We start from the raw sequence: 23,209 nt of genomic DNA, 5'->3' as shown, positions 1-23,209 counted from the left end.
TCATCCCTAACAAAATAGGAGGGCTTTAGGTGAACTCTCTTGTGGACTCATGGTTTTATGAGAGCCTACATTTGTAGTGGTGATCACTAGTGTATGGACTAGTCCAACACGCATCAAAGTGCACCTATGTCATTCCACGTGGTTATAGTCTATCAAGTCTATATGTGACCTCCTTGATGCAATATTCCTCATGACAACTCTCAGAACATAGTAGCCTCTTTAGACAACATTCACATTTCCCAAAGTAGCATGGTTCTCAATGCAAAGTGGTCCGGTCAAAAAATCAACCCACTCTCAAATTGTAGAGTTTGATGAAAGGATTCCATGCCATGGAAATTTTTCAGATGGGAGCATGTATTTGCTTCTTAGAGCTTGGTCAAACTTGGTCAAAAGTCTAACAAAATTTCCAATGGGCAAAACAAGCAGAGTGTTGGGTAGAATCAATCATGCAATACACTAAAAGTGATTAGCATGAAGAAAACAAGAATACCTAGGTGTCAGATTTCAGAGAGCAACTAAGGCATTACAGATCCAATTCAGAGGGGTGATGACGTACCATATAGGGTGATGATGTGGCAACACCCTAGGTCATGTGGAATATCAAAGGCACACCCTATATAGGTCAGGGCAAGCAGAGAAATGCTCGGTTCTGGAATTGCCATGGAAGCAAGAGCATTGGAAATACAAGAAGGTGGCCATGTTGAGTTAGTGAAAGAAAAGTCAAGTTGAAGTAGTCGTTGGAAGTTAAACTAGTCATTGGGGATGAATCAATTAGCAATTAAAGTCAATATGGACTGAGAAGTTAAGAAATGGACCAAAGAAATTATGATTACAACTAAGTTATTCTTCAAGATGACTATGTTAAGTTCCAAGGAGAAATAATACCACCTTTTTTGTGCAACTCGAACTCTAGAGATGGACCAAGGGAGTGGAACAATAAGGAAGAGAAAGCTACTACTTTGACTATTGATCACTAAAGACCACTAGCAAAGGGAATTTGTGGGCCAACTCAAGCAATCTATCCAAATCCCCTTGTGGGAAAATTAAATTAATTTTGTTATATTTTATATATTAAAAATTACTAAGTCTCCAAACTTGGATGAATTAGTAAATTATTTAGAGTCAAAATTAGTTGTTAGCTAGCCGTTATCTAGTTGTTGCAACTTGTTCTATAAAATGCTATCCTCCCCTCATTGTATCAATGTTGTTTCCAATTGAGACAAGTGTTGTCATAATAGAGCTAACATTTTGAAAAACCTTTTGTAAATTTTATTTGTGCATTGTGTGGAATGATTATTGTCTTTATTTCCTTTCTTGATATATGTTTTTGGGTCAATTAAATGTAATCTTTCTTGATGATAAGTAAAATTACGCTAAGATTAATGATTTTTTCCATTTAAGCGCTACCTAGTCAAGTGGAGAGAGCCAATTAGTAGGGTAACCCCACTTGTGTTATCTTAGTTTTGTAGGCAAATCAATCCAAGTGTTTGAACACTCTCATGGAAGAGCTTCAACTTGTTTTCGGATTTTGTAACCACTGCACAAAAAATCAATGGTTGGAGACGCCACCTTGAGGAGAGGTCCTCCTAAGTAGATTTGAAAGTGATCAAGAAGGTTACGCAATAGAGGGCACGATTTCCATCTTGGACCAAACTCACTCCCTTGAAATAAACCAATTATATCTATTGAGAATTCAATAAGTCAATGAATGTGTTAATTCTCTTTAACTCGATAACTATTTGCGTTACCTTTTACCTTATTAGCTTTGATCCTTATTATTATAATGTGAAATGCATCAAACAACTACCAAACCAATATGAATAGTGGCATGGTGTATAGGCTGCAAACCAGAGCTAAAACCCCTCCTCTTGAGGGGAAAACCCTTAAATCTCCTCTTCTTATCGATCCTTCCACTAACGAATAACAAGACCTAGTGACTCAGATAAATACCCTCCAAGATCAATATCAACTCGGCCTCCTACTACAAGAAATTCAACCTCCTACTACAGATCCGAAATTTTGTCTCCTGGCCACTGTTGTTGCCCCTCTTGAAGACTTCGATCTTCTTCGCATGGCCTCTTCTTCCCTTCACTTGCCTTTCCTTGAGACTTAGGGCTAGTGAGACACCCTAAGTGACCTTCACTTGACTTCTTTTCTCTCCTTCTTCCAAGATTGAACCAAACATAACCCTTGCGCAAAAACCCTAGCTTCGACTTGCATGTGGGAGAGAGAACTAGCCCAAGCACTTTGACCTCTTCTTCGTCCTTCTTCTTCGACCTCTTATCATCTTCTTCGCATAGAATGAGTGATTAGTGAGTGATCCTTTGGAGGACGAGTTCCTCTCTTTATATAGGCCTCCTCAAGGGTAGACGTGACTTTTCATTTAGGCCGACTTGACAGCTTCTAGGCCGACTTGATCTTGGAGGGCATTTCGACACTTTAAAGACAAAAATATTTTTTCCTTACAAGATAAAATGTGTCGATTGGGGTCTTCAGTATATGACAATGACTCCTAGACCTCAGACGAACCCTAGAAATTCTCAATAGGTGCTTGACCTATAAAATAAAAGAACTTGAGCATGAAACCCATGCTCCAATAATAATAACTTCTTTTCATTTTATAATTTACAAAAACACATTTCATACTTATGAAGACCGAACCTAGTTACACATATTTTAACAATATCGACCTAAGGGGATATTGACTTCGCATTCCAGCGAAGGTGAAGCATACAACACAGGTATGATACAACAACCACTTTAAAACAACTTTTAAATTTTCTATAATTAATAAAGGTTATTTTGCTTGCTACTTTTTATTATTTCATCTTATTTGCAAGCTTATATTTTTGGGAAAATAGAGTTAATTGTTGTTGATTTTGCAACTTTAGGTGGCTTTTGCATAGGGTAATGTTTTGCATGCAAGAGAAGTCCTCTTTAGGTGGTTGTTTCAAAGGAACAACTAATATGTTTATTTCATAAATTTAACTTAGGAAAAACACATTAATTAATTTAATTGATTAATGTTGGCTAATTGAGCAATCTCTAAAGATAAATGTTGGCTAATTGACTTAACCATAGTCGTATATCACTTTGGATATCGAGGATTAGGGATTTTGCTCAATTTGTAATTATTAAAAGAGTCTAAGAGAGAGGACAAAGACACATTCATTTGGAGAGATTCCAACAAACTTGTCAGAGTTAATTGCAGTGTTGCGAGGCTAAAGACATAGGAAAAGAGATGCGGAAATTTACCAAAATGCAGGGACAGTGATCAGCCACATGTGGGGGGCTGAGTAAGGTGTTTTGGCACGTGTAGGAGAAGGGGGTTGCAGCTGCTAGAAATTTTCTGAACATTTTTAGGTTTATTTTTGTTGTAATTTTTGTATTTCTGAGGGTCAAGTTACCTAGTAAGGGAGCCCCCAATTTTCCAAAGAATAATTTTTTTGGAGCAATTTTAGCGTGTTTTTGTGACTGTTTTTTGTAACTGATTTTATGTGAGATTCAACTGCTAATTTTCTGACTTAAAAGTACTAGAGTATTTAAGTTTTAGAGTTTTTTTAGATTCATAGTATTTATGTTTTATAGTTTTTTCAGATTTTATTTTACAGCAGAAAAGTTATTTCCTAAGATAAAGTAATTTTTGGGGATGAAATAGTTGTAGGAAACTTGAACTTCATGCTTAGAAATTAACATCGTATCAAAGCTCTAGAAACTCTAAAGAAGAGAATATCAGTAGCACAAAGGTTATAAGAACAAAGTTTATACAACAAAATTTTTATTCTCAGTAAGGGTTTTGTGGCTAAAAGTTTGATTTGAACAAACTGAACTCAAATAGTTTAAGATTTAAAGACCAACTATAAGAGGAATCTAATTTCAATCCATGAAAGGAAAAGATCATGCTTATTCTCATGGAGGAGCTTGTGGGAGTTTGTTTAGACTGATATCTAATCTCCTTTGGATTCTACAACACAAGTTACTCATCACTTGAAAGATGTGAGCGCTAGATGCATCATTTTGAATCTACTTCACCTAGATTGTAAATTACATTACAAGCTTATTTCAGATTTCTTCTTGAAACATTGAAGTAAATTACTGAAGCAGCCTACACCAAATTAAATATGATTCTGAAACATAGAAACTAAGCAAAAAAAATAGAAACACATAGGACACCGTTATTTTTGGACAAATAGTCCTCGGAAACACCCAATGTGGGAAAACCAGTGCAACAGCGTTGAGGGTTTTATTATTATGCAGGAGAAAATCTGAGTACAATTCTACGATGCTCAACTGGCAATCTGATACAGTAAGAACACTGAACAAAAGACTGGTGAAATGATCTCACCTTGCCACTGGAGAATCAGTCACTGATCCTGCTAAACTGGAGGCTCTACGTCACCCTCTGCATGGCCTCTGCACAGAATTGCGTCACTCCTGACAGTGTTTGCGTCACCCCTCCTAGGTATTACGTTGCCCCTCTTCTGGATCCTTTGTTGGCTGAGAAAATCGAGCTTTTGCCTCCCGAATTGACACCCTGACTTCCGGCAACTGAATTTCGACTTCCCTTAGCAGGAAACCCGACTTCCCCTCAAGGACTACGTTGTCTCTGCGTCGGCCAACGTCAACCTTCCTCTGGTCTATCTGTTCTCCCTTTGCCTCGTACTCTCTGGAAATTTCTTCTTCTGGATTCTCACTGCCCCTCTGCTACAAGAAATCTCCTCAATCGATTTTTCCTCCTAAGAACTTCTCACTTCAGAAAATTGATTTCCTTGATCTCTCTGTGTGTTTTCCAAATGACCCACAAGCCCCTTCTTATATCTTTCTGTTGGACAACCAACGGCCTAGTTTAAATCTTAATCAAAAGCTCAAATTGTTCTGACTTGACCCGTGTCTTTTTCTAGAAGTTTTACCCATGATTAGATTAATACCCATTAATATTTTAATTTTCCTAAGTTTAGACTTAAGAACCCCATTAAAAATATTAATTATTTTAATAAAATCACTTATGGGTGGAATTTCACAAAACACTTTCTGAGTTCTTTGGAATGCATGTGCCCAAGCCTCCCTGCAAAATTTGAGGTTTAGAGCACATCCAATGCTACCCAAAATCAATAGTCTTCCTAATACCATTACACATGGGGTGTGGTTTGTGGACAGCGGGGCATCTCATCACATGATGAGAGCTTGTCACCTATTCACCAACATGGCTAAGGAGCATAGCAGACAATTCCAATTGGACTCTACAAGTCATATGGAGGTGAATGAAGTGTTCTATTTACCAGGGTTTGAAAAGAACTTAAACTCAATTTCAGCCATGGAAGACAAGGAATATGAGGTCAACTTTATAGAAGGACAGGTACTTATCAAGATAAAGCGATCTAATCTTTGCATCAAGTGAGTAATTAGAGGTAGAGATTATAGTTTGTACTTCTTGAGAGGACATCTAGTACAAGTCCTAGTGCATGACTGTGACAAACTGTGAGAGCTATGGAACAAGAGGATGGGTCATTTGCATTATAGAGCATTACCATTGTTATAGGAGATGGTCACTGGTCTTCTAGAGTTCAGTGTAGAGCAGGATGGACTGTGCAAAGGATGTGCACTTCACAAGTATGACAAGGCCACTTTTCCAAGTAGTGAAAGCAGGTATAAAAATTTGTTGGACTTGATTCATTCTGATGCATGTAGTATTATGTCAGTGAAGTTTGTGATGGGATATTACACTTATGTGACATTATAGATTTTTTCTCCAAGACATGCATATACTTCATGGAGGCCAAGCATGGGGTCTTCAGTCGATTTCAAAATTTCAAAGCTCTTGTGGAGAACCAAATAGGGAAGAAGATCAGAGTTCTCATAACAAACAATGGGGGCTAGTATAACTCCAACGCGGTTAAGAATTTAAGCAAGGAGGCAGGAATAAAAAAGGAGGTAACAATGCCATATAATCCACAACAAAATGTAGTGCTATAGAGAAAGAATAGGATTATCATCGAAGCAACCAAAGCCATGATCCATGATCTGGATATGCCTATGTTATCGTGGGCAAAGGCATGTAATACAGTTATGTATTTGAAAAATAGGAGTACTCGCAAGGCATTGGGGGACAAAACTCCTGAAGGGGCTTTCACAAGACTAAAACCGGAGGTGATACACCTTCCCATCTTTGGTAGTCTAGTTTATGTCCACATACCTATTAAAATTTGATAGCTCAGGGTTGAATTTCTCCTAGAACTCATCTATTACAGTTTTGTTTGAACCACCTATAATAAAATTTCATTACTAACAATTCTAATATGACTTTCCAAAAATAGTAAGTCACATCTCAATTTGGAAGTGACTTTCCAAATATAGAAAGTCATGTCTAAATGATCAAGGATGATCTCGACATATGGAATCCATTTTAAAATCAAATCAATCATGTTTATACAAATCAAAAATTAATATCTTTATCCTTACTAGTGTTATTATTATTATGATACTATTATTTATAAAATAATCTGAAGTCATTCACCTTTAATGGATTATTAAAATTGAATTCTCTCATGAAATAAGTAAATTAAAATAAGAATCTTTTACTTGGCAAATTGAACCTCTCTCTTGGAATAAAATAGTAAATCCACACTTAAGAGAATGTAACTCTCCCTCACCAATTCAATGTATGGAAAAAGTATAACTCCCTCATTTAATTCGATCTATAACTCTCACCAAATATTCTCTCATGTCTAAGTGTAACTCTCTCTCTCTCTCTCTCATTAATTCGAATTGTAACTCCTCAAGACATGTGTACCTCTCTCTCTATTTTTGGGATGAGTTACACTTATCCTCAAGTAACTCCTTCCTCGTGGAATTTTATTCTCCTATTATTCGCTGAAGGCGTGAATTCATTTTGTAACGCCTCTCTTTTCTCATCTATTTAAGCAAAAGCAAGTGAGAGCTGACGTAGCATGTTCATTGTGAAGAAGGAAAGCTAGTGTTGAGTGTGTGAAAGAGAAGTGTGAGAGCAAGTGAAGAGTAAGAGCAAGGGAAGAGTTGGAGCAAGTGTGAAGCACAAGATTTGATCAAGAGAAGGCGGAGATCTTCAAGCACAGAGCAAGGGCACTTCAGCTGCAAGTTGATCATACATTGGTGGCTTTATTCTCTCTCTCTCTCTCTCTCTCTGTATACGCTACTAAACAATTGAAGAAATCTAATAAAAGAATAATCATTTGGGTTTTCCCCTTGTGGGTTTTTCCCTGGTCATTGGACCTAACTCTCAATGTCTCATATTTATGCTTCACTATCTTCATATGATCCTTAAGTTTATGTTCTATCTACAATTGCTGATCTCATAAGTTGTCAAGAAGAAATATGCATTCTAAGTAATTCTAACAACATAGAACATTCAATTTTCTGCAAAGCACATTCAGTTTTCTGCAAAGAACATTTAGTTTTCTGCAAAGTATATTCAACTTTCTGCAAAGTACATTAAGCATTATGCTAAGTAGATTCAGTTTTTTGCAAGGTACATTCAAATTTCTACAAGTACATTTATTTTTCTGCATAGAACTTTCAAGTTTCTGCAAAGAATTTCTAAATTTTTGCATAGAACTTTCAGATTTTAACATGGTATCAGCACCTTGGTGAAGACAAGTCCAAGGAGACCAAAGATCACCTAAAGAAACCCCACTTGCTGCTAAAGTTTTTTTTTTATCAAGATGACTTTGTTCTACTTCAAGGTAGAGGAGAAGCTGAATGATGCTTCAAACTTTGGTCCATGAAAAGCAAGGCTAGATATCACTCTTGAAGAACACGAAGTTTTGGATTATGTTGAAGGCAAAGTAGTTGATCCACTAGAGAATTCAAGTGTTGTTGTCAAATCCACGCATAAAAAGGGTGAAATCATAGCTAGGAAAAGTATCCTTGATTCTCTTAGTGATCAGCTCATTATTTATGTTTCTGGTTTGAAGAAAGCGAAAGAAATGTATGACAAATTAATTGCCATTTTTGCAATTAGTAACTTGAACCACATTATTGCCTTGAAAAATCAGTTGAAGGACATCAAAATGAATAGATGAGAGATTGTGCAGGCATACTTCCTGAGAATGACTAAAATCAGGAATCAACTGCCAACAGTTGGTGAAGTTGTACTCGACAAAGAAATGGTGTTGATTACGCTTGGAGGCATTTTTCATGTTTGGGAGACTTTTATCACCACTATCAACAACACCAACAATATTACCACATTTGATGAGCTCCTATGGCAAGAGAAAGAAAGGTAATAAAATGAAATTTGCTTTTAAATCAAATCAACGGAATCTAGACATGTCAAAAGTTAAATGCTTTAACTGTTAAAAGCATGGTCACTTTGCTCATGATTGTAAAGAAAGAAGAACAGAACCTAGATTCAAAAACAGATCTAATTATAGAAAAGACTCTTCTAAAAATCAAAGTAAAGGGCATCCTAAGAAAACAAGAAATTCAAGATATAGAAATAATGCAGCAGAAACTCAATCAGAATATTTTCTTGTTTCTTCTATTTCCAATTCTTCTTCTGCAGATTCATTTGATGGTTAGTTGATAGCGGTGCTTCCAAACATTTTATTGGTTACAAAGAAGCACTCTTTAATTTAGTTGAGAGGGAAACTAATTTAAATGTTATCCTTGGAGATAATTCTACTCACCAAGTTAAAGGTTATGGTTCAGTTTCATTTCAGTTAGATGATGGCAAATTTATTTTTCTGCAAGAAGTTTTGTATCTACCTGGTTTGCAAAAGAATGATGTATCTATTTCTGCTCCAGAAGATAAAGAAATGAAAGTCGCTTTTATTAATGGAAAGGTTCTAACCTAGCCTTTTAACTCAAGTATGAGAGAAGCCTTCACTCCTGGATCAAGATGTGAAGGGCTTTATAAAGTCAATGGTAAATGCATTAATGCACTAGTCCATGATATTGATTTTCGGTGTGAGCTATGGCACACAAGATTTGCCCACCTACACTACAAAGTCTTACCTCATTTAAGGAAGATGGTTTCTGGAATGCCTGAGATCATAATGGATCATCAAGGAGTCTGCCCAAGATGTGCAAGTGGAAAGCATAAGAAGAGACCATTCCCTTCAAGCAGAACAAAAACTAGTCAGGTACTTTAGCTCATACACTCTGATTTATGTTGACCTATGCCTATTGTTGATTTCTAGTAGAATCAGATGTGCTCTAAGCCTCAAAATTTGCAAGGACGCTTGGATACATGTATTCCACAATACCCAGAAATCATTTTGGGAAATTTCACCCAGAGACAGTTTTATTAAAATAATTAATTATTTTTAATGGGTGTCTAAGTCTAAACCTAGAAAATTAAAATAATTAAAGGGTATTAACTAAACTGAGAGTGAAACTTCTAGAAGAAGACAAGGATCAAGTCAATATGATCTGAACCATTGATTAGAATCTAATCTGGGTCATTGATTACTCAACTGGAGGTTATAAGGATTTTCATGGGCATTTGGAAAACACACCGGGCAAATACTCAGTTACCCAAGTAAGATCGATTTTCTCAATGGTCGAAGTTCAACAAAAGGAAACCAAATCAGAGGGAGAGTTGTAGGTGAGAAGGAGAAAGGGTATCAGCATCAATCCAGAGTGTAGGGGCAGAGCAGAGGAGGGACAACGCTAACGCTGTGATGCTGGGACTGTGTTGTCCCTGCGCAGTGAGACGTAGACAGGGCAGCAAGTCCTCTCCAAATTCAGAATCTTGCTGAGAAGCATGAGAATATCGTCTATAAAATTTCTGACAAAAATTCCTCTTCTATTCTGTTGGTTGTATCATGTACATGAGATTTTTGCTGAAAATTAATAAAATAACCCTCATCTACTGCATCGGTTTTCCCACATTGGGTTTTCCCAGGGATAATTGTCCAAAAATAACTATGTCATTGTAATTATACTTGTGCTAATATTTTTCTTTGCATTTACTTTCCGCAATGTTTTAATTGTGAAGGCTACAGTAAAATTTATTTCGATATTTGTTGTAGAAACAACATGAATAATTTATTTCTAAAAGAATAAGTCCAAGAAATAATATCAGTCATTGTAGTTGGATTTCTAATTAGAAATTTTCACATGGTATCAGAGTTGAGTTAAGCACGAGTGTAAACTAAAAGAGCCAACGCTGAAGAGGAGGGAAGTCGAAGCACTGCTTAGGCAGCAAATCGAATCCCCAAAGGGATTACGCACTCCAAGCCAAAAGGGCAAGATTTTCATGGAAGAACTCTCTAAGTGAGTCAACAAAGAGGTAAGATTTCCAGATCGAGATTTGTCAGCGACAGAGGGAGTAGCATAGCAAAAGCTTCAACAAACCAGTCTTCAGGAAAAGACGTAGTTGTTCGCAGTAGTTGCTAGGGAAGAAAAGAGTCAAAAATCGATAGGAAAAATAGCACAAATAAGGATGGGAAATCAAGATGTCTTTGAATTATCTTCCAGATTGGAAAATGAATTCGCATGCTTGTCAAGTTCAGTGTCAGCAAATGTTTGGTATATTGATAGTGGCACTTCAGCCTATATGACTAGAGTATGAGAATATTTCTCGAGCTATCAAGAAGAGCAAATGGACTTCCAGATTACTATGAGAAACAGAATGAAGTGACCTCCAAAAGGGAGAGCCACCATAGCATTTCAGACGGAAGCAGGAACCAGCATTCGAGCCACTAAAGTTCTACATGTGCCCGGGTTAGTAATGAATCTGATTTCAATGTCCCAGTTACAGGACAAGGGATAAAATGTATATTTCATTGGAAGGAAAGTATACATCAAACATCCAAGATGGAAGAAGAAGGGACAAATTGGAGCTCGAAGCAACAAACTGTATAGATTGCAGGTCAAATCTCCAATGGCACTGATAGGCAGCAATCATAATGATGAAAAGGAACTGAATCAACTGTGGCACAGGCAAATGACGCACTTACACCATGGAGCACTAAGGATGCTCACAGAAACTATTCCAGGAATTCCAGTCCTTAGTACTGAGCATGATGATGAATGTAGAGGATGTGTACTAGGGAAGTACGCTAAAGCAGCCTTTTCCAAAAGTAACAACAGAGCGGAAGGCGTATTGGGTTTTATACACTCAAATATTTGTTGCCCAATTTCCACAAGATCTATTCGTGGTGGTGAATACTTCGTCACCTTTATTGATGATCACTCTAGAAAAACCTGGATCTATTTCTTAAAAACCAAGGATGAGGTCTTTGATCGGATCACAGAGTTTGAGGCTCTCGTAAAGAACATTACAGGGAAGAAGATAAAGGTATTGCGTTTAGATAATGGTGTAGAGTATACGGACAAAGACTTCACAGATTTCTGCAAAAAGGAGGACATCAAAAGAGAGTAGACAACTCCATATAATCCAGAGCAAAGAATAGAACTATTGTTAAAGCGGCAAAGGCTATGTTGTATGACCAAGACCTGCCTAGATTCTTATGGGTAGAGGCTTGCAACACAATAGTCTATATCTATAATAGAACTCCTCACAAAGCATTGGGGAAGAAAATGTCTAAAGGGGTCTTCATAGGGAAGAAGTCGGAGGTGAGTCATCTCAGGATATTCGGAAGTGTGGCATATTATCACATTCCAGACAAGAAGCGTAGTAAACTGGATGAGACTACAGAAAAGGAATACCTCGTAGGATATGGCGAGACCTTGAAGGCATACAGAATCGACATTCCTAGCAGCAGGAAGATTGTAGTAAGACGAGATGCAAAGTTCATGGAGGATAGTTCTTTCAGGAAATCTCGAGAGATGCCAGCAGAAGGTCAAATAGTAGATGTTCCATTAGTCCAACAGTAGCAGGGGCAGAAAGGAGGACAAGCGGGAGGACAGACACCTGGATCAAGCACAATGATCACCACCAATATTTCCTCAGAAGTAGGAAATCCAAGAAGTTCCCAATAGATGGAACAACAGGAATAGGAGGGGGATTTGATTGAGCCTCCCACCACTAGTGGTAGGACTAGCAAGAACGTACGACAGACACTAAGGGATGCAGAGGAGTTTGTCAAAGCTCCTAGAATCGAGAAGAGGCAGCATAGACAACCTGACAAGTACCAAGCTTTGGTAGCACAGGTTGAAGAACCCTCCAGCATTCAGGAAGTCGTAAAACACCAAGTTTGGGTGGATGCCATGGTAGAAGAGTATAGTTCTATCGTGACGAATGATGTCTGGGAAGTGGTACCTAGACCAAAGGATAGATCAGGTGTAGGATCAAGGTGGATCTACAAAATCAAGTATGTTACAGATGGCAGTATAGAGACGTACAAGGCTAGGTTCGTGGTAAAGGGGTACGCACAAAAGGAAGGAATAGATTATGAGGAGACCTTCGCCCCAGTAGCCAGATATACCTCTATCAGATCAGTTATATCCCTAACAGCTTAAATGGGATGGGAGATTCACCAAAAACTCATGAAAAGAGAACTCACATTTGCAGGTTAAAGAAAGCCCTGTATGGGCTCAAACAAGCACCCACAGCATGGTATGGTCAGATTGATATTTACTTGCGGCAGTTGGGATTTGTCAAGAGTGGCGTTGATCCCAATCTCTACTATTTAGTGGTGGAGAATGAGCCACTTATTCTGGTATTATATGTGGATGAGTTGTTTTAACAGGGTCATCTAGACCAGTGTTTTTAAAACCGGAACCGGTGATCGAACCGGTCCACCTAATGAACCGGTTTACCGACCGGAACCGGTCTAACCGGGACTGGTTTGGTCTAAACGAACCGGTTTTTAAAAAATACATTAAATAATTAATTTTTAATGAAACAAAACTATTTTTAAGATGTAAAACCATGATTCCAAGCCAATAGAGACAAAATATGCAAAGTTTGCTCATTTATATACCATGCAAAGGTGAATATATCAAAATGGCACCGAGTGCAATACATATCATCGACAAAATAGCAAAATACATAAGAAATGAGGCTCTAAATGGCCTATAAAGTCCAAAAACAATGTTGCAAGCTATGAGGCCATTGGCCTACTACAAGTCTACAGTGTACACATGATCAATCATCAAGTCCATCACCACTACTAGACACGTGATCATCATCAGGAGCTACATAGACATCATCTGGTTCAGAGTCTGAGGATGCCTCTGCCTCATCTGCAACATCAGTATCAATGCCACCAATGACAATAGAAGTGGACCTAATGGAAGCACGAGTTTGTCGACCTGCACGACTAGTGCCTTCCATTGGTTCCTTGCCTTTCCTTGATGCCGCTACTGATCCTGGTTCTGATGCCGCCACATAATCTGCCTCATCCTCCGCTAAAGCCATGTCGATATCAAAATCAGCCTCAAACACAGGATCTTCAGTCTCCTCCACCCATTCTGATGTTGGATCAATATCGTCCAACACAATGGGATCTAGATCAGGTGATTTGCTCATCATTTGGTTCCTCCTCAGTCGAAGGTTGTATTGCACAAAAACAAGATCATTTAACCGTTTTTGTTCCAAACGGTTTCTCTTCTTCATGTGTATGCGCTCAAAAACAGACCAATTGCGCTCACAACCTGAAGCACTGCAAGTTTGACTGAGGACTCTAATTGCAAACCTTTGCAATTGAGGACACTGGCCACCAAATGACTCCCACCAATGTGCTGCAAAGAAAAAGACAATAATTAGTAACTTAGTTTATAATTTGAATTGTAAAGAACGTAAACAATTTTAACTTGAAATGAAAAACAAAATGGAAATTGGAATTGCTTACCTGGTTGGTCCACATCTCTTGCCATCTTTGCCAAGTTTTTGCCAAAAGTACCACTTGCTTGATTGAAAATAGTAAGCTGTCTATGTATATCCAACTGGTCTACATGGTTAGGGACCATGCGCTCCAAGCAATCAATCAATCCAGCTCTGACCTCCCCATCATGCTGATCTCCTAGCCGATTTTTATAGTGATACCTTGGGTTCAAAAAATACCCGGCTGCATGTATAGGACAATGGAGTTGATTGTTCCATCTGTTATCAATGATCTCCCATATACGGCCATATTTAGCTAACCTGTCATTGTAAGCTGCCCGTATCTGCTCCTTTGCCTGATCCATAGCTTCATAAATGTAGCCCATGGCCAATCTTTCCCCATCCACCAACCTTAGCACCTTAACAAGGGGCTCGGTAATTTTCACAAGCTCTACAGACCTTTTCCAAAAATAAGTGTCTAACACTTTCTTTTTGGTGTCTTTTCCATCTGGTCTACGAGCCCACCGAGATTCAGACCATTCATCAGAGGAAAACATTTTCTGCAAGTTTCTATGTTGACCATTGAGACATTGCAACGTGAGGAAGTGAGTTGCAAATCTCGTAATTGCAGGCCTAACAAGCTCTTTGCCTCCAGTGTGTTTCCTCATTAGGCTCAATACCCATGAGTGGTTGTAAATGTATTTTGTAATGCACTTGGCATGCTCTACAGTGTTTTTTACCCACTCCACCTTTGCCTATATCCTCAAGCATGAGGTCTATGCAATGTGCAGCACATGGAGTCCAAAATATGGTCTTATATTTGGCCTCAAGCATCTTTCCAGCAAGAACATAGTTTGAGGCATTATCAGTGATGACCTGCATAACATGCTGCTCCCCAACTTCCTGAATAATGTTATCCAAAAGCTCAAATAGAAGGCTTGCATCCTTTACCCTATCAGATGCATCAACTGATTTCAAAAACATGGTTCCTTGAGGGCAAGAAACAAGGAAATTAATGATAGTGCGGTTCTTTCCATCGGTCCATCCATCTGACATAATGGAACAACCTGTTTTGACCCATGACTCTTTAAACTCAACCAAATACTCATCAATGGAAGATATCTCTTTTTGCAAAAGAGCTCCCCTCAAGTCATGCATACTAGGGCCTTTGAAGCCCTTTCCTGCAGCTATAACAGAGTCCCACATAGTTTGGTAATAAGGTGAGCGAGCAGCATTAAATGGGATATCTGAATCATACCACCATCTAGCAATGTATTGGTGAGAAGTTTCTTTGCATTGTTTTTTCCAATGCTGATCCAAAGTGGGTTGAGAACTTCGCTGGGAGGAAGTGGGATTAGATTTAGAAGAGGCAATGGTGGCAGAAGATGAGAAATAACTTTGGATGTTTGGTCTCTTTGTTCCTTTTGATGGTTGGCCAACTCCAACAGAAGGATGAACATAGTGAAAGGGTTCATTGGTGGAAGGGATAGAAGTGGAGTCTTGAATCTCATAATCATCATACCCACTCTGTTTCAAAACATTCATGGTTTCCATTAATTCCCTCTTCCTTGCAATTTCATCTTGGATGGCCTTCTCCCTAGCCTTATCCTCATAAAAATTTTCAAGCTTGGCAATGTATTCTGCCCTAATAGGACCTAACAGTTCTTTTGGTGCATCACATGGCTTTACTTGGCCTCTTACCCCAGCCAAGTGTTGTTTCAACCTAAGAATACCCCCACCTCCAATAGATTTATGGCATAATTTGCATATCATTTTTCCCTCAATTACATCACAATGAACCCATGCACTGTCCTTTCCTTTTGGAGCCATGTTTGCTTGAAATAATAACAATTTGCAAATAAATCTGCCATTTAAAAAAAAAATTGCAGCTAAGGAACATGGAAAACCAATGATAAATGTAGGAAAAAAATGCACATGCAAGCTACAAAATTTGATAGCATAGAGCTAGAGAGTTCATAGGCTTAGCATAGATGATAGACCATTGAAGTGAGAAGTTTATAGCACAAAAAAAATAATTCATGGACAGCAGACTCAAATGAGGAATTATCAAGTGCAAATCCTTACCTGGAAATGCAAAGTAGCTCCCTTAGCCTCCTCTTGATGATGGCAACTCCACTGACAGCTACAGACTATCTCCAAAATAGCTCCAACTCCAACTCCAAGATGACTACTTCAGCAAAAACTCCACACTCTCCAAGCTCACAAACACTCACAAACACTCCAAATCAGTTGTGTGAGACAAATGAGAGTGAGAGGGGTGTCTTATAGCAAGTGTGAGGGTGTTTTTGGAGGGAAAATACCTTTCCCTCACCCCCAAAACCCCTAAACCGCCCTCATTTCCAAAACCGCTGCGCTTTTTTGCTTTAACCGGCGGCCTGTCCATAAACCGGCCGGTTTAGGACGGAACCGGCCGGTTTGCTATAAACCGGCCGGTTCCGCCCTAAACCGGCCGGTTTTTACCGGTTAGGGCCTTTTTTTGGGCACGAGGGGGTCTAAACCGGGTTAGAAGGGCCGGTTCGGACCGGCCAGGCTTCCAACCGGCCGGTTAGGCCGGTAACCGGTTTTTTCCACCGGTTTTTAAAACTATGATCTAGACTCATAAAGGACTGCAAAAAGAATCTTGAAGAAAAATTCGACATGAAGGATATGGGGTTTATGCATTATTTTCTAGGATTGGAGGTTTGGCAGGATTGTTGACCCATGGCTATGCCCATGATCACCAATTGGAAGAAAATAGATGCATCAGGAGACAACGAGGTGGGCCCCACCTTGTACAGACAACTCGTTGGGTCGCTCATGTATCTGGTCAACACTAGGCCAAACATCTGCTTTGATGTCAACACCCTTAGTCAGTTCATGGTGGAACCAAAAAGGGCGCATTGGGCAACAACTATGCACATTCTTAGATATGTGCATCGAACAGTTGGATATGGGTTGAAATACACCTGAGGAGGTGACGTCAGATTGAATGGATTCGCAGATGTAGATTGGGCAGGTAGTTCAGTAGACCGGAAACGTACCTCTGGGTATTGCTTCAGCGTTGGATTAGGAATGATCTCTTGGTGCAACAGGAAGTAGAAGTCGGTTGCTCTGAGCTCAGTAGAAGCCGAATATGTGGTAGCTAGCACAGCGACATGCGAAGCCATATGGCTTAGAAAACTGCTTGTGAGTTTGTTCAGAAAGAGGATGGAAGCAACCAGTATTTTCTACGATAATTAGAGTATTTCATGATCAGTCAAAACACATAGATATCAAATGTCACTTTATCAAAGACTGTCTTCAGCGTGCGGTAGTACAGTTGCAGTATGTCTCCACAGGAAATCAGGTAGCAGACGTACTCACAAAAGCTCTAGCAAGAGTTATGTTCATCCAATTTAGGGAGTAGATGGGTATGGTAGAGAATCTATTTCAGTAGCAGAAATAGGTGGTTTCTCAGATGCAGTAGCAGTAGCATTTGGAGAAGGTTGTAGTGCAGATGCAGTGTTGGCAGTGGCAGTGCTAGCAACAGCACGGATGCAGAATTTAAGAGGGAGTTGCAGTACAAATGCAGTGTTGGCAGTGGCAGGGTCAACAACAGTACAAATGCAGCATTTTAACAAATAGTTGATGGGCAGAGATGTCAGACATCAACAGCGCAGAGCAGTGTTTTAAAAATCGTTCGGTCTGAACCAGTAATCGGTCACACCAACCGGTTAGTAAGCCCACCAAGTCAAACCGGCTTAAAAGCCCGGTTTACCTCCTGATTTCGCCTTTTTTCCCCTAACCGATCAGTGTAGGATGAAACCGGCCGGTTTGTGGTCAAAGCCACCAGTTTTGTCCTAAACCGGTAAGTTTATTGCCAGGGAAAATATAACCCCCGCAAAATGCATTTTTGTGAGCTTTGAAGTTGTTTTGAGGGGAATATGGGGTTGTTTTCGTCCAAAAATAGTCCCTCCAAGAAAACCATGCCTACCCTCTCATTTTCTTGACAAATCTCACCCCTAACAATGTTGACAATTAATGGTAATGTTAAAGTGACATTTCCTTTAATTTTCATTTTCATCCTTTTACTTAAATTTTTAACATTACCATGAAATCACTCAGGATGTTTGAGAGTGGTTTCGACCTCATTGGATTTCATATGGAGAAACTAGAATTTTAAATTTCACTCAAAATTCAGCAGACTTAATGGTTTTCAGGATTTCATGGTTTGGGGGTTTGCAATGTTTCCATTTGATTCTATCATGCATGAGGATATGATATTGGCATTTGATCAAGAGCATGAAGCCCTTTAAGAACCTTGATCGTGGTGGCATTGATTGTTGAACTTTGTTGCTGTTAGTGGTACTGATTGTTGAACTCTTCCACCATAGCCTTAACAAGAATGCACCCCTCACTCAAAGAAAAACAATTGGTTAGGCATAATAATATTTTTCTACCACATTATAAGGTTGAGGAGATGAACGCTTCACTCAAACCAAAATCATTGGTTAGGCATGTTAAACCTTTTCAATTTCTATCATGTTATAAGGTTAAGCAATCCAAGTCTGAAGACTTTGAGCTAGATGATGTTCATGTATCTCTTGTTGACGATGTTTATGTATTTCTAGTAGTGTTGAATCAATGATGAGTTTCATGAGTGACCATGTTGATCAGTGATTTGTCGTTTTGATGTCTATTTTTGCTACTACTACTACTAAAGTTGTAGAGGAGTTTTAGGAGTCCTCAAACTCGGAGGCATATTATTTATGTAGCTCATGTTGATGATCTCTTGTCTAGTAGTGGTAATGAGTTTGATCATGATGAGGAGTGATCATGTTGTTGATCATTGATATGTAGACTTGTAGTAGTTCAGTGACCCCATAGCTTAGAGCATTGTTTTCGGACTCTAGAGGCCATTTAGAGCCTCATTGATTATGTATTTTGTTGCGGATATGCATTGCACTCGATGCTATTTTGATATATTCACCTTTACATGGCATATAGATGAGCAAACCTTGCATATTTTGTTTCTATTGGCTTGCAATCATGCTTTTAAATCTTAAAAATAGTTTTTTCATTAAAAGTTAGTTATTTAATTGTATTTTTTTAAACCGGTTCGTTTAGACCTCACCAGTCCCAGTTCAACCGGTTCCGGTTCGAAACCCAGTTCAATAGGTGGACCGGTCCGGTCACCAGTTTCAGTTTTTAAAACAATGGCACAGAGGGAGATGTTACAGAGAAGGGTGATGCTTCAGCAGGTTGCATTACTAGAGCACATTCATCGCTAAGAGGGAGTGTTGATTTCTAGTAGCATCGGATGTTCTTTAAGCCTAAAATTTGCAGGGAGGCTTGGCCACATGTATTCCACAATACCCAGAAATCGTTTTGGGAAATTTCACGAGGAGACAGTTTTATTAAAAGAATTAATTATTTTTAATGGGTGCCTAAGTCTAAACTTAGGAAATTAAAATAATTAAAGGGTATTAATTAAACTGAGGGTGAAACTTTTGGAAGAAGACGAGGCAAGTCAATATGATATGACCCATTGATTAGAATCTAATATGGGTTGCTAATTACTCAACCGGAGGATTATAAGGACTTTGATGGGCATACCCAGAAATCGTTTTGGGAAATTTCACGAGGAGATAGTTTTATTAAAATAATTAATTATTTTTAATGGGTACCTAAGTCTAAACTTAGGAAATTAAAATAATTAAAGGGTATTAATTAAACTGAGGGTGAAACTTTTGGAAGAAGACCAGGATATCTGAGTCATTGATATCTCAACTAGAGGATTATAAGAAGGACTTCGATGGGCATTTGGAAAACTCACCGGGCAGATACTCAATTACCCAAGTAAGATCGATTTTCTCACTGGTTGAAGTTCGGCAAGAGGAAATCGAATCAGAGGGACAGTTGCAGGTGAGAAGGAGAGACGGTATCAGCATCAGTCGGGAGTGCAAGAGCAGAAAGAAGACGCAAAGCAAAGGAGGGACAGCACTGAGGTTGTGGCGTTGGGACTGCGTAGTCCCTACGCAGAAGTTGCCACAGTGAGACGCAGAGGGGTTAGCAAGTCCTCTCCAGAGTCAGAATCTTGCTGAGAAGCGTGAGAATATCGTCTGTAAAATTTCTCACAAAAGTTCCTCTTCTATTCCGCTGGTTGTATCTTGTACATGAGATTTTTTCTAAAGATCAATAAAGAAACCCTCATCTGTTGCACTGTTTTTCCCACATTGGGTTTTTCCAGGGACAGTTGTCCAAAAATAACTGCCATTGTGATTATACTTGTGCTAGTATTTTTCTTTGCATTTACTTTCCACAGTGTTTTAATTATGAAGGCTGCAGTAGAATTTATTTCGATATTTGTTTTAGAAACACAGTGAATAATTTATTTCTGAAATAATAAGTAGAAAAAATAATATCAGTCATTGTAGTTGGATTTCTATTTAAAATTTTTCACACCTCTTACTTCTCTTGGTGGCTACTTGTATTTCATGATTTTTGTTGATGATTTTTCTCGCAAGACATGGATATTCTTTTTGAAAACGAAAGGGGAAGCATTTGACATGTTCAAATTTGATAATGGAGGAGACTTCACCCCAATGATTTTAATGATCTTTACAAAGATGCCAGGATAAAGAAAAAAACCATAGTGCCATACAATTAACAACAAAATGGTGTGGTTGAGGAAGAATAAAACCATTATGGAAATGGTTAGAGCCATGTTGCATGATCAAAAGCTACCAAAGTTTTTGTGGGGAGAAGATGCAAATACCGTTGTTTACATACAAAAAAAACTCTTCATAAGGCCTTAAAAAATAAGACTCCTGAAGAAGTCTTCACTAATAAAAGGCCTGAGGTGAGTCATTTGAAAATCTTTGGTTGTCTTTTATACATCCATGTGCCAAAAGAGAAAAGGAACAAGATGGAAGCTTCAGGAAAAAAAGATATGTTTGTTGGTTATTGTGATAATTCAAAAGCTTATAGAATTTATGTACCTAGTCAACGAACTATAAAGTTTAGCAAAGACGTAACATTTGATGAAGACACAGCTCTTAGAAAAGCAAGAGACTCTCCCCCTCTTGCTATTGTTGAAAGAAAAGTTGTTAATAAAAAAGGGGTTGCATCTGAGTCTGAACCAAAACCTGAGAATGAGCTTGTTGATAATCCAATGGGTTCCATGGATCCTCTAGATCCTCCACCACATGGCCCTCCTACCAGAAACAGACCACTATGGCTGCAAGATACCTTGCAAGATGTTGAACAACATGCTGCCCTAAGAGGAACGTTCAGAAAGCAAGAAGCCAAGTCGTTTTCAAGGATATGTTGCTTCCATGAGCAGCATCATTCAGGCAAAACCATGCACCTTTGAAGAAGCTGCAAAATAACAAGTCTACAAAGATGTCATGACAGAAGAATACGAGTCCATCATTGTTAAAATTGACAACTAGGGCCAAACTCGATGTGGGTCATCTTATTAATGGCAGCTAATATTTTTGTTGGATCCCTCTCGTCGAGAGGTGTAGGGTTGATCTAAAGATCATCCGATTCCGATAAGCATTCATGGAGTTATGAATTTATTTGTGTTATAAGACAATTCGTCAAGGTCGGCTAGCAACCAAATAAACCCCACTTGTGCTCAACGTTTTAGTATAAAAAGAGGTGGCTTGCAAGTCATTTGCACACACACTTCTTGTGATCTCTTCCTCTCCACTTGTCTTTCCGTTTTGGTGGGAGGAGAGATCCTAAGAGACAACACTACCCTAATGGAGAAAGCCCCAATGCTGCCCTATGGAAAAACCCTAATGCTGCCCTATGGAGAAGCCCTAACGCTGCCCTATGGAAAATCCCTAACATAACCTATGAAGAGGTATACACAGTCAAGAAGGGCAGCAATGTAAGCCCTCAACGCAGCCTAGAAAAGGGTCTCTACCCTAAATGGATGCCCTAGAACCTTAACGCAGTCTATGGATTGCCCTAACCGCAGCAAGAGAGGGAGGCTCTAAGACAACGTGGAGGAGGCCTGAGTTCCTCAATGGAGGCCGAGTTAATTGTTGGAGCAGTAGCTTGTTTTTGGGACAGCAATGATATAGTGCTGCAATATTCAAGGGGCAGCTGTAAGATGTTGGGACAGCAATGATATAGTGTTGCAATATTCAAGGGACAGTTGCAAGATGATGGGACAGCAATGATATAGTGCTGCAATATTCAAGGGAAAGCTGCAAGATGATGGGACAGCAATGATATAGTGCTGCAATATTCAAGGGACAGCTGCAAGATGATGGGACAGCAATGATATAATGCTGCAATGATCAAAGGGACAGCTGCAAGATGATGGGACAGCAATGATATAATGCTGCAATGATCAAAGGGACAGCTGTAAAATGTTGGGACAACCATATGATGAGACAAAACAATAATGGGACAGAAGTATGGTACTTGGTGCAGCAAGTACATGAAGCAAGCAATAGTACAGCAAGCATGCAAGGTACAACAAGCAAGCACGTAGGACAGTATGGCAACATGGTGTAGCAATGGCACATGATGCAGTACAGTGATGGGTACAGTTATGATTGATGAAGCATGATGAGATGCAGCATAGTGATGATGGGTGCAGCATGGTGCAGCACGGTGAGGTTTAGCATGATAACGAGATGCAGCACAATAATAGGTGAAAGAGTCACCTTGGAGAATCAGTTGAAGCAGCATGTTTTCAACTAATCTCATGTATCATCTTCTTAGAGATGATCTATGCTCTTATCTAGATAAGTCAAAGTGTTGACTTCTGTTGTAAACGTACTATCTATCTCTCTCTCTACTAAACTAATGAAGATCATATACAAAGAATTGACGAAGGGTTTCCCCACAATGGGGTTTGTCCCTGGCTAGCACCACATCTTGTGTCCTCTTGTCTTGGCTTGTCTTTTGCGATTTATATTTATGTTCTATCTGCAATTTACTTTAATGTTGATGTGATTGCTAATCTGGAAAAGATATTGAGCTCACCGTGAAAATTGAAATAAATTGCTCTAGCATAGACTATACCTAAAAATAACAATCATCCAGAATAATGTTTGGGAAGTGGTTCCTAGACCTCAAGGTAAATTTGTTGTCACTTCCAAATGGTTGATTAAGATTAAACATGGTGCAGATGGTAGTATTGAAAAATATAAAGCTAGATTTGTAGCTAGAGGTTTCTCTCAGAAAGAGGGTGTTGTTGCCCTTCATTATTTTGTAGGGATGCTAAAGGGTTGCATTCAAGACTTCTAGCTTAAAAAATAATCAAATTGGTGATGAGGGTAACATTATGCCCTAGTGCCATAATAGGAGCTCTGATACCAGAGCCCTCATCCAAGGAATACTCCACCAAGCGAACACAGCAGGGTAAACAATGAAATTAGTATAGGCAAACCTTTCTGGTTAAAAGTCGAGTAGATCTCAAGACAAATCGTCATCCATCTCCGCCCGACCGGCCCCTAGAAACATTTCAGGGGGGTACCTTGCGCGGACGATAGA

The 23,209-nt window shown here is 39.0% G+C and overlaps 2 protein-coding genes across 3 annotated transcripts in view; both read right to left on the bottom strand.

Moving 5' to 3' along the window:
- LOC149198647 (uncharacterized) overlaps positions 1-23,209 on the bottom strand; it is a 313,246-nt gene that overhangs the window by 10,145 nt on the left and 279,892 nt on the right. The window lies entirely within an intron of this gene.
- Positions 12,890-14,397, bottom strand: LOC149198649 (uncharacterized). Its single transcript, XM_089399296.1, has 2 exons — positions 13,740-14,397; positions 12,890-13,629 (listed from the first exon to the last, which is right to left on the bottom strand). The coding sequence occupies exons 1-2, from the start codon at positions 14,377-14,379 to the stop codon at positions 13,034-13,036; spliced, it is 1,236 nt and encodes a 411-aa protein (XP_089255422.1). The 5' UTR covers positions 14,380-14,397; the 3' UTR covers positions 12,890-13,033.

Source organism: Pinus tabuliformis, chromosome 2_1 (assembly GCF_031772625.1).
Source record: "Pinus tabuliformis cultivar Carrire ecotype Pingquan chromosome 2_1, CPIR1, whole genome shotgun sequence".
Classification (NCBI taxonomy): domain Eukaryota; kingdom Viridiplantae; phylum Streptophyta; class Pinopsida; order Pinales; family Pinaceae; genus Pinus; species Pinus tabuliformis.
Note: the sequence above shows the minus strand (reverse complement) of the source record. Positions and strands in the feature narration are given on the sequence as shown.